Consider the following 12,412-nt stretch of genomic DNA (forward strand, 5'->3'; position numbering starts at 1 on the left):
GCAGATAAAGTAGTGTCTTTTCTTCTTTTAAAATTTGACAGACACATAAGAGAGCCAGTATGCTAACTGGAATGGACACTTCATTTTTAAATCAGCGGAGATATGCTTATTTTGCACATTTCAGTTGCATTGGACGGCTTTGATGGCAAAAAGTTTACTAGAATTTTATGCATTTGTTTATGCATTTTATGAGTGAAACGTCAATGGTCTTTTTTGTGCCATATTTTTTATTTTATCTTTAAATGTCGATGGTCTTACAGACAAATTATCTAAACAAATATCACATGTAAAATATTATCTGCATGCGAGAGGAAGGGGTACCGTTTAATGACAACTTTGAATAATTTTTTGTATTGTTTTCGATTGAGTTTTAATAATTGCAGAATATGAAAGTGGTGTGTTTCAACTGCTTGTATTTATAAAGGTTTGAGAGAAAAAAAACGGGTTCGAATTATGGCTAGATATTATGATATTTTCCCAATAAACTAAAATCAACTTATCTCCATGCCTGTTGTCTCGTCTTTCGTTATCTCGTTTCCCAGGCCGATCAGGAGCCGCCTTTTAGGCGAGTTATGGCTTTTCGAGTTTCAACTGAAAAAGGAGTAAGGAAACTGGAAAAGCCATAACTTGCCAGGTCGCCTTCGCAGCAGTGGTTTGATACGGCATGCATGCAACGCTCCCTCCCTAACCAAGGTACGGATGGCCAAAAGTGACGAAGACTGAAATGGCCGATTGCGATATAGGTTTTTGAAATATTGTTGGGCTGAACAGTTTTCAAAGTTAGTCTAGTTGCAATTTTTAAATTATAACGCCCGGGAGACACATTTGATTGCAATGAAGCTATGGTTTTGTCATCTAGATCCATAGAATAATTTTCTTTGCAAACTTTAAGTTTCATAGCAAGTATTTGGCAAAACTTCACGAAATAAACTTAACTCAGCCGTGACACAGTCCCTTAAGAGGTAATTATGGTATACATACTAGCTCCCTGTCAGGTGAAAATATCGAGCTCTGAATTGTTTGACTTCATTCCAGTTTGCCTTGTAGGCATATCCATGGCAGGGGGCTTCATCATGGTAGTCCTCACAGTCTCGCGCGGGCCTGATTTGCATTGAAAAGACTACATGTAATCCAAGCGAGACTTGATTGCGTGAGAATGTGTAAAACCGAAAACCTACGTCTGGCAAGAAAGATAACACTTTGGAAGCCGAAAACAACCAGGTTTTTTGCTTAAGGTAAGAAAACGTTAAAGTTATAGCTAATGCTTTAAACTGTAGTTGAAGACAAGTTTTATAATAGAAACTCGTTTAGAGATGTCAGACTGTTATCACAAAGCCGGCATGTTTTGAAATGCGTAAAGAAATTGTAGATCTGTTCAACCGCTCATATAGTTGATTAGGTGCTTTGTTAACTGCGAAGATACCCGCGGATGCTTTCATATAACGGTTTTAACACCGATGAAACGCAATGAGGTCCTTTCGTTCGTACGAGTGCTGGTGGCAGCTACTAAATGTAAACTGAAAGCCTAACATAAGGTGTTCCAAAAAATCGACATAAACTCGCTATTATAATCAATTATCAATTGCCAAATGCTAGCCATTTATTTCTGCAATCGATATGACAATCGCATTTGGTCGTTTTAACAAAGTGGATTTTGAAAAACGTTACTAATCTGCATTAATGTGGTGTTAATGACGTTGCACTTGTTAAAAGTTTTGTTTCATTGACATCCTACCTAGACTTTCAATAAAGTCCTTCGTATTATACTTGCGTCGCTCGTTTTCGCAACTTCAGGTCACTCAATAGGCCGCTTTCGCGATCATGCACTGGTTACGCAATTTAGAAAACGTAGTCTTGTCTCCAAAGACTCCAAACGCTTACTGAATAATGAAAATAATGTATTGGAAGGAAAAAAGAATTACGGCTTACAATCGCACTCGACGAGAAAAACAAAAACAAAAATTCAAGGTTTACGAACTAATTACCATAAGTATATTTTGGTCCGTGAAGAGTCGGGAATTTTTTCCGAAGACTGTTAGGAGAAATACAAGCTCGAACACTTGACTATACTGCTTCACATTGAGGTTAATAAATTGTGATTCTGACAACAAATATGTGATTTGAAGACAGTGGTAAAAAGAAACGGAAAACATTGCAACCAGGAAAGTAAATTACCATGACAACGGTGTACGATACTTTATTGTCCTGCTGAAAACCCAGTGTGACGCATTTTATATTTTTATTCTCCCACTATGCAACAACTGCATGCATAAAAAGGCCAACCTGGAACATTAGAAAAGAGTTCAGCATATTACGTATGTGTTTGGATAGAGTAATTAATTAGGTTTTTCAGTAAACTGCGACGCTGCGCACATTCTACTAAATTGCATGGTTTTCGACTTTGATAGAGTGTTTGTTTTAGTTGATCTTCCGCCGTAGAATTACAAATCGATCAGTAATAAATGGAAAAAAAAATCCTTGTGCTGCGTGGCACTTGTAAAAGTACAAAGTTAAAAATAAAGTGTTCACTAATTGAGTAGTAAGTGCCTTTAAAAAAAGTACAAAGTTCCAAAGGTTTTGGGCTCAGCCCTTCATCAGTGGAAAGCCTAGATTTCGGCTTAAAAAATTACGAATTTTGTTTTCGGACCGTAACCAGCCGAGATAATAAGGTAAAATAAAATAGTAATCAAAACTTAAAAAAATAAACAAACTTTTTTTAACGACATCCTGTAAAAAAAAAACTCATATTTGAAAAGCGTTTTACACTAAAGTGTCACTAAGTCTTGTTCACCGCTGTGGGTCTCCGGACTTCCTTTTCTTTTATTAATTTCAGGATTTCTATAAGTTTCCATGGTAATCTGTCAGTTTTACCTAAAACGCACCAACTTTTCTATTCCAACGCATCAACCGGCTCGCGTTACGGAAGATAAGAAGCACCAATTGTAAAGACATATTATACCGGCCTCATGTACCTTGCCAAGCAGAGCACTTTCTTTAAAGGTAAGACCCAGAAAAAAAATTCGCATCTAGGACACAAATTCATCTGTTGGTTTACGAGTTCATTTAAGAAAGAAGCAATGTAAGGAGAAATCGCTTATTTAGGTACTCGCTTAATTTAAAAATTTCTTTAAGGTTTCCGTCAACATAATCGACAAAATATGCCAAAACGTCGAAAAGATCGCTTTCAGTAATTTAGTAGTTAATGGTGGAAAAACCATTTCGCTAAGGCTGATGTTGTTTCGAAGAAATCATAAATTTTTCGAAATTTAAGTCTGCCATCTTGAATGTGGAATAATACTGATCTGCAAGGACAAAAACAGTGTTTGTATAAAAAGAAAATAACCTGATATAAAAGAAATCTACAAACAATTCAGACATACAGGTGCATCATCTATTATGCTGCTTCCTATTAGAAAAATCCTATATATTTATCTATGTTTATGTTTCGCCCTCGACTCCAACATAATACTAGAAACCTCTACTAAGGTCTCTAGTAAGAAAACAGTCGTTTTGTGTCAGGGATATTTGATTCGTGTCAATACACATTGCGTAAAATTAAAACATATTTTCGAGTATTTGCGGACCCGAGCAGGTAGAAGTTCGTAAAGCATTTGTCTAAAACACAGTGCAATAAAATCCGTTCAAGCCTACGACGAATTTTATTCTGCGAATGTTTTGAATGATTTACGGTGCATCTAGCTATTTTTTATAGTGATAAAATGCATTTCAATGTTGTTTTTATGTTTTCATCTGAAGAGAAATGGGCTTATTTTTATTAAAATGACAAATGAGTGCCTGAGGTCGCTTTGCATCAGACAGAACTGGCCGGCCGGTTCGGTGGTGTTGAATATGAAATGGGCCTTTTTGATGAGATTTTACCACAAATCCACCACAACAGTGTATAATATTTATGCATTGACTGATTTGACAGGACAAATCTGACAAACAACGAAAACCTGTTCTAGAATATACTGGGTCTGACCAGCCAGTTCTGACTTATGGAAAGCGTCCTGAATCTTCGACACATTCCTTATGTGTGGTACGGTGTACTTTTGATGACATGGGGGGTCTTCAACGTTAACTAAAGTATATACTTGAAGGGCAGCTATAGCTAAATTAGTTTATTTGCCAAATCCGTGAATCAATCCCGGTAAAGGACCTCAAAGATTTTTTTAACTCTGTTATATATTTCTTCACAGAAGCCGTGATGTGGCCAAGAACATTGATGAGATTTGGCGGGGTTTTTCTGGGTGTAATAATTGGCTTAGGAGTTGCCGGTATCATGATCGCATGGACGAATGATGGTTATTACATGAGACAACAACCACTCATCTACGATAATCGTGAGTGATATTAAATTATATTTTTGTTTTTTGTTTGTTTGTTTGTTTGCTTGGTTGTCTGTTTGTTTTGGACAAAAGGTAATGGGCGATCTTTTGACAGAAAAAGCTAGTTCCAGATTCGATTCCCTTATGAGACTTCGTAATATAGAGTGTGTTCATGACGGCCATATTGTAGGAGTGAAACAAGTGATTTTTGAGTTTTTTGGGCCCGGGCCGCCGGGGGGGCGGGGGGGCTAAAATGATTGTCCTTAGGGAAAAAATCATTTTTATGGAAATATAATTTATTGTTTGACTCCTCCAACATGGCTAACATTATATTAGGCGACCAAATATACAGTAAGGGTTTGGGTTTTGTGTGACTTCCTTCCACCAAAAAAAGAAAGGGATTTCAATTTTTAATCTCATCTTTTGTTTGTTTGTTTTCGACGGGGGATAGTTACATTTCGTTTTAAGGACGGGCCAAGGACGGGCCAAGGTAAATAAAATATATTGTTTCATATAGTCGCTTAATATATGTCGACAAATCGCCTGTGCGCAGTTTCTTTGTATGGTCAGGATCGCTGGTGCCTTTAACTAATTTGGATCGAGATCTTGTGTAACTGCATTATATTACTGCTCAATATTCAAAATGAAATTATGATTTATGCCTAAAAGCGTTCTTATACTTTTTTCCTGATTCGCCTGTCGAGTTGCTTATTCATTTGCATTTAAACACGCCAATTTAATCATACTGACACCACTCGGCAGGAAGCAAGAGACAAACTTTAATTAACGAACCTGATAAAAAAAAAAGCATTTCCCTCCTACCACGAATAACAGAACGATTACAAGTGCGAAGTTTTTCCAAAACTGAATTGAAAAAAAATGTCTTTGAAGCGCACAACAACAGCGGCAGAAAAATGGGATGGATACCAGCGCTATTTTCGCCAAAACAGTGCTCTGCACTTCCTAAAATTAAAAAAGAAAAAAAAAACGAAACAAAGAAATGAACGGTTAATGATTGTATGCAAGTGAAGCCAATATATATTATCCAGGCTGGTAAAGGGGTTTTTCGTGATCCGTGATAGCGTTTTTTTTTTCCCACGTGAATTGTGAAATGGCTATGTTTTCCCGTGGAAAGTGATCAAGGACGTTAAAGGGTTTTTTCGTGATCCGTGAGAGCCTTTTTTTCCTCATGAACCGTGAAATGACTATTTTGTTTTTCGTGAAACGTAATCTAGACCGCCGCCCCTACCACACTGATTTTTTTTTTTTATTATTTTTTTTATTTTTTTTTTATTGCAACACACAGAAAAAAAAAAATAATATAAAGCCTACTTACAGAACAAATACTTAGGTTACCTACATGTCTTAACTTACAATTTACTTACATTTTTACATTTCACTGCATTAGAATTGCTTACATTCTTCACACTACTTACACTACAAACATTACTCACATGCCGGTTACATTACCTAATGAACAATAATTACATTGTTACAAACATACTACATCACATTGCTTATTATAATCACTATTTAGCTCTCCCTATTTACCCTAATGGACGCATAAATAAAGGAAGAAGAACTTATTTTACTAAAAAAAAGATTAAGGTAAATTTTCACATCTTAGTTTATAGTCAAGTTTTTTTTAAATTCAGCCCAGTTAAGAATTCTCTCATATTCTGAAATGAGGTATAATTGCAAACAGGAGGCAGAAGTTAAATTTCCTTAGGGTGTTGTCCTTAGAGTGTGGTACGCCAAAGAGAAACATGCGTAGGAGAAATAGTTTTGCACCCATGAACCAAGTACTTTTGTGAAAAGATATGCCACACAGAGTAGGAGAGCGACAGGCCACCACAAAAAAGCATCTTTATGCGTAACATAGAGATTGAGCTCTTTTTCACCACAAGAGAATTTCTTATAATAAAATTCTCTCAATCTATTTCTTTACAAATATTTTTACTCTGGTGAAGATGACGCCAAGGCAAGGTTGCCGGAGCAAGGTCACGCTCCCATTTCAATGGACCGGTGGCTTGAGTCTTATTGTTATGAAGAAAAAGCCAAAGAAATTTTATAAGTTTAGTTATTGGGGCAGTGAATAGCGCGTAATGTGACCCGCCCTGTTTCAAATAGGCTGTGCGGATTAATTTAAGAAAGTTGCACTCATACGTTGTTTAATTTCAAATATATCAATGAATAGTAGGGCACCTATCAACCCAGTTTATAGAAAAAAGTCTCTATTTTCTTTTTTTAAAGAGAACTGTTCCGCCGTGTTGAATTTTTAAGTTTAGAAAAAAATTTTTTGAAGAGGGGGTTGGGTTAGGGCGTAATGAGTGTAATAGAAAATAAGACCCCGTTTTTATATTTATTTTGCCCTGGGCCCCAACGTCATTTAGCAAGCGCGGAATCACGAGACGAGGGATGAAAATTTTCGTTACCTAGCCCACAAGGAACTTCTATTTTTTTTCCACAAAAATTTCGACTGATAAATTTGTGGGAGTAAATGGACGCAGAATAAACAATCTGGGAAGTCCCAGCGTCTTTCTATCAAGCTCCTTCCAAAAAGAGAGTCGCGAGCGCCAACCAGTTAGCATCATAAATTTCTAAAAGAAATCCTTCTCTCGCGGAGAGGACCATAGGATCAGGCCCCAACCGTTTTTGACTTTACGAAGTCTGAGATACCCTTTTTTTTACGCTATTGTTTAGAAGCAATTTTATAATCCACGTTCAATAAGGTGATTGGACGCCAGCTGGATAACTCAAGGAGGTCCGAGTCATTTTTGGGATCAACGTGATTACTCCTCTTTCTGGGATATAGACATTTCCCCCTGAAAGTAGGCGGCATTGAGGCTCTCACTGATTATCCTTATGTATATACTTAATAATACGACGAATCCACATAATTTCACCGTTGCCATTACCATTTCCATTCGAAAGTTAAATTTTAAAAATTTGGCATTTTCATCGTTTATATTATCGTTATTAAAAGGCAGTAGCTTTTGTTGTCGCTGTTGTTGTTGTTTTTCAGTAAATTCTGTAGGTAACATTATTTTTTTTTTCCTTTTCCTTTCAAAGGACCGATAGACGGTTTCCGCGTAGAAACAACCGTATCAAGTGGACCAGTTAAGAAGACAATGGTCCAGGAAAAGCATGTCGTTAAAGAAACAGAGAAAAGGACATTAGCAGGTAAAAAAAAGTAAAATTTCCTCAGTTGTTTCAATTAAAACTGTTTCTTGAGAAAATATCGCCCCCCCCGGATTTCTATTGTTTGAAATATATATAAAAAATAGGTGCAATGTCCTGACAATAGGCTGAAGTCCTATTTAACAAATTTCGTCACGTATCTTGCCTGCGTCACTGTGGCATGGCTTAGTCGCCAATGGTTAGCGCGCCTCCGACTCCGGAACTAGTTGACCAGGTTCGAGCCCTGGCCGGGGTCCGCTGTGTTGTGTTCTTGGGCAAGACACTTTACTCTCATATTGCTGCCTCCACCTGGGTGTATTGATGGGTATCGTCGAAATAATGCTTGGGGGTATGTACACTGCGATGGACTAGCATCCCATTCAGGGGGGAGTAGAAATATTTCTAGCCGCTAAATGCTAAGGAAACTGGGATAAGCTCCGGTAGTATGGGCCGCATGGCTCGAGGCTTCCCTCCAAGGCCTGACCAAAGCAAGAATCTCTTTTAGTTATTTTGCTAAACAGTAATACCAAACACTAAAACACTATCTGTTACTTGGTGAAAAAATTTAGAGACAATGTATACGCTTGCGTCACGTTTCGCAAGTCTTTTTTGTCTTATTTTTTAAAAAAAGAATATATACGTGTACTACATCCGCTCTTCCCTGTTCACTAGCTCCTTCCAATACACTAAACATCTCCCATTTTAAACTTACGGTTTTGTTACAGAATCAAAGTCACTTGACAACTTGTACAAAGCTTATGGTCACGTGCACACAGTCTTGTTTTTCATTGGTTATCCACGTAGTCGTCACAGTCTCCTGGGATCACTGCTGGATGCTCATCCACACATGGTTATCTCGGACGAAACATTTGCATTTATGAGATGGAGAGGAAATCTTAAGAAAAGGAAAAATGGTACAATATACCAGTTTTATGATTCAATGTTCGGGGCTTCGCAGCGTGCAGTCAGTCAAGGCAGAAGGTCTCGGGTATTCGAGGGAAGTGTTGTGAACAAGACTTCTTCATATGGATATTACGTACCGAACCAGTGGCAAGGGACCTATGATCAGTATGTTGAGGTGAGTCGAGTTTACCGCGTTTATTTAACTTTCTGGTCAAAACGGGAACATAATGACAAAAAATACTTAACGTTTTTCTCAATATCGAAAAACAAACAGTCACTGTATGAAAGTACTGCTCAATAGCTTATTATTTGAATGGTCACACACTAGGGATTAATCCGCAGACTTAAGGTTTAGACCACCTTGAAAACAGAGTAGTACTACATGGAAGTACTGCTAAATAGAGAGGTTTACACTTGAGTGTCGAAAGTAATTCGCGTTTACATTGATTTGCATTACTACGCTCAGGGATTGGTTTTAAACTCTTGTACCACTTCTCAGCCAATCAGAAGTAAAACCAAAACCAATCTTTACTCACTCGCGCACATTTTCCCGCGCTTCGTGCCGGCTACATGTATTTGCTTCGAGTTTTGATTGGTTTACTGGATTGTCTGTGTTCTTTGTGATTGGCAAGGGTGATTACAGTGGAACCCCGATATAACGATCCTCGGTATAACGATATTCCCGATATAACGATGAATATTCTATGTCCCGGCAAAAGTTAGAGTAAAATGTATGAGACTGAACCCCGATATAACGATCTTCGATATAACGATATTCCCGATATAACGATGAAAATTTAGCGGACCGAACGTAAAATCCTCCCGATATAACGATATTATCAGTTCACAGTCACAATTTATTTGCAAAACATCGAATTTAATGCAATAATATTACAGTTATTGAGTGATCTCTAACGTTTCTGTAAACAGCTTTGTACGATGATATACGAAAATGATACTGTGTTCTTAGCCTCTTTATCAAAATTATTCTCTTTATCCTCCTTTATATGCAGTAAAAAAATACTTGTTAGGCTTACCCCGATATAACGATATTTTCGGTTATTTTTCGCCCACATCGTTATATCGGGAGTTTCGATATAACGATACCTCGAAATAACAATATAATTTTACTGCTCCCTTGGCATATCGTTATATCGGGGTTCCACTGTACTTTGGTTTTGATTTTACGACACTCAACTGAAATTTGCTCCAACTTAAATTGAAAAGGTCACACTCAGTCTAGGGTTACGTTTGATCCTAAGACGTTTAAGTCAAAACCACCTTGTAATACATTATAAATAATACAACGTGGGAGTACTACATAATCGCTTTCATTTGAATAGTCACACACTAGGGTTTAATCCACAGGCTTAAACGTTGGAACCACCTTGGAGAGTATTATAAATAGTACCACATGAAAGCACTGCTCAGTAACTTTAATTTTAATAAATGTTCACACACTGCAGTTTCATCAAAACGCAAACGAAGATAATACATATATTATTCTGTTTATTATATAAACCTACTTAATACGATTTTTTGACGATTTTCCGAAGATTTCCGACCGTTTCCCGATGATTTCTGACTATTTTCAAAATGTTGTGCGAAGGTCGGACGAATGTTTCCGAACTTTTCCGAAAAATTCCCAAGAATGCCAAAGATTGCCAAGGAAGTTTCAAAGATGTTTGGACTTAATATCGATTAACTTTGGCCAATTCAACATTGCAACAGGGCAAAGTTGTCAGGAAACGTTTCGAAATCGATATCTTCACGTGTGAAGATATGATTTTTTCGCGCGAAAGATTTCCTGGTATTTCATTGATGTTAACAAAATAAACAGTTAAATTAATTAACTTCCAAATGAGGTAATCACTACGAGACTTTTTCTGTTTAGACAAACATTGAAGATTTTTCACTTCTCACAGGTAATCGGTGACAAGTCAGGGGCTTTTACGGCGAAAGCAATGAGGCAACGGGATGCTTTAGACGCTGTTCGCCTGTTAGAGCAAGCTTCGGGCGCAAAAGTGAAGTTTGTTCATGTTGTGAGAAACCCATTCGACAATATCGCTACAATGGCTCTCCAGGATGCAAGGATTAAGAAACGGGACGGGACACACGACAAAAAGGTATAAATGGTATTTTATAAAAAAAATAGCTTTAGCGACAGCTAAACTAGAGGCCCCATTAAGTGTGATGGGTGGGGGGGATCTGAGTATTTCATATCGCATTAATTTTTGGCTTAGATATCCCGTGTCCGGTTATTTCCTGTGATTTGTATCCCAACTTTGATTTTCGATATCTCGGAATCTCTTTCTTTAATTATCCCGTATTCCGTTAATTTTTCTCCAAATATCCCGTATCTCTATAATTTTGTACCTGAATATTCCCTATCCCGACAACCCCTAATATGGCTTCAAATTACGCACTGTATGATTTATGTCCTCGTGCAACATGGCCGCAAGCAGTAAATTATCATTAGAATTGTGCGTGAACGAGAATGCTTTTAGTCTACCATACGTTGGGATTTTTTGGCCGCCATGCAAAATTCAAAGATCATAAACTGGGTAAAACGTAGTGTGAACCTTTTATTCACTCTCAAAAAATGAAAATACTCTTCGTCCGATTTTATAGTAGACGGCAAAATCAAACGAACAAAGTACAATCTTTATAAGTATAAGTTTTTAACAAAGACACAGTTACATAAAAAAATAACTTCCATTAATCTTATCTGCAATTATGCCGTAATTACCACGTCATTGTAGATTTTTTTCTTTTTCTGACCGAGTTAAAGCGCGCTGTAGAAATAAATCTGAGGCTAATCAAATAAATTAATCCCTTTCTGGACTCAAAATCAGTGTCTCAGCTGCTCTCGCTGCTTCGCTGCTAGCCCAACTGGGGAAAGGGGGGTTTAATTACTAAACATCACAAAGACATTGAAACTTTAACGATAAATATCTTGGACTTTGTGATCAGCAGGTCAATGTTCCAAAAGTAGTTGACGAAAGTATACTCCGGTATTTCAGCTGGGCTGAAGGTAGTAACAAAGCCAGAGAAGCTCTTCCTGGAAGCGTCCTTGATATTCCAAGCATGGAGGTTGTCAAGAATCCTGCAGGAACTCTAAGAAAAATCTGCACGTTTCTGGAAATCTGGTGTTCAGAACAATATATCCAGGACTGCGCGGCCACTGTGGATCCAGTCCCCTCAATAACACGTGACTTTATAACATGGACCGCTGAACAAAAGAAGCGAGTGTACGAAGAAATGAAAAAGTACTCGTTTTTTAAGGGTTATTCTTATGATAGATAGGTTTTCTAATGCAAAAAAAAACTTGGCTTATGCGTAGAGAGGAATGGAAAATATTAGAGTAAAGCTGGGGCTAGACAACGTGATCGTCAGCTTTTGTTAATCAAGAAAAAAACATAAAGAAGGACAGAGAACGACAATTAACGTCTTTCAAAAAACATTTAGGCAATGTGGAGACTAATAGAGGGTGTTCAATTAAATATTGGCATTACCCAGTGACTTTTTATTAGAAAACTTGCAATTTGATTTGCTAGCTACAAGGCATTGCCTGTTAGCTTTCGACTAAGCTCCACAGTGGGGCATGGGGTGAAACGAAATCGGCGAGCGAGACGAGCCGAGAACGGCTGCTCACTTCAATCGCCGATCGATTTCTTTTCGCCCTTTGCCCCAGTAGGGAGCTTGTTTATAGGCTATTACCTGTTGACTGATAGTTGGTCTTGGAAACCATGGAAACAGTCAGCCACCAGTTTTAAAAAAACTTTTACCTAGACCACTTAATTTGTTCTGAGATTCTTAACATTTTGATAGCTGTCTAGAAACCTCAAGCACACAGTATATAATGATAAAAAAATATTACTTTAAGGCTGTTTTAGCCTTTCAGCCTTTCATTATCACGTACGTGCAGTAAGTTAATAAATATGCATAGCACGTATTTGCGAAAATTGTTTCTTCGAACTGATGTCTAATGTTCGAATTGT

General features: G+C 37.5%; 1 protein-coding gene across 3 annotated transcripts; it reads left to right on the forward strand.

Annotated features, from left to right (window-relative positions):
• Positions 1-1,173: 1,173 nt before the first annotated feature.
• On the forward strand, positions 1,174-11,755 carry LOC144628030 (uncharacterized). 3 transcript variants are annotated; one of them, XM_078486080.1, is made up of 6 exons: positions 1,174-1,235; positions 4,200-4,343; positions 7,401-7,511; positions 8,234-8,586; positions 10,337-10,537; positions 11,385-11,755. In XM_078486080.1, exons 2-6 carry the CDS (start codon positions 4,208-4,210, stop codon positions 11,715-11,717), a joined length of 1,134 nt encoding a protein of 377 aa, XP_078342206.1. In that variant the 5' UTR covers positions 1,174-1,235; positions 4,200-4,207; the 3' UTR covers positions 11,718-11,755. The 3 variants fall into 3 exon arrangements, with proteins under 3 accessions (XP_078342206.1, XP_078342205.1, XP_078342208.1); XM_078486079.1 differs by lacking the exon at positions 1,174-1,235 and having other exon boundaries at positions 4,083-4,343; XM_078486082.1 differs by lacking the exon at positions 1,174-1,235 and having other exon boundaries at positions 4,083-4,343; positions 11,388-11,755.
• The last annotated feature ends 657 nt before the right edge of the window (positions 11,756-12,412 follow it).

Source organism: Oculina patagonica, chromosome 10, assembly GCF_052425735.1.
Source record: "Oculina patagonica isolate OP01 chromosome 10, crgOcupat, whole genome shotgun sequence".
Classification (NCBI taxonomy): domain Eukaryota; kingdom Metazoa; phylum Cnidaria; class Anthozoa; order Scleractinia; family Oculinidae; genus Oculina; species Oculina patagonica.

Coding starts and splice junctions, on each gene's coding strand:
- LOC144628030 (XM_078486080.1), top strand. CDS start 4,208: ATGTGGCCAAGAACATTGATGAGATTTGGCGGGGTTTTTCTGGGTGTA. Junction 4,344..7,400: donor ACCACTCATCTACGATAATC/GTGAGTGATATT, acceptor TTCCTTTCAAAG/GACCGATAGACGGTTTCCGC. Junction 10,538..11,384: donor ACGGGACACACGACAAAAAG/GTATAAATGGTA, acceptor CTTTGTGATCAG/CAGGTCAATGTTCCAAAAGT.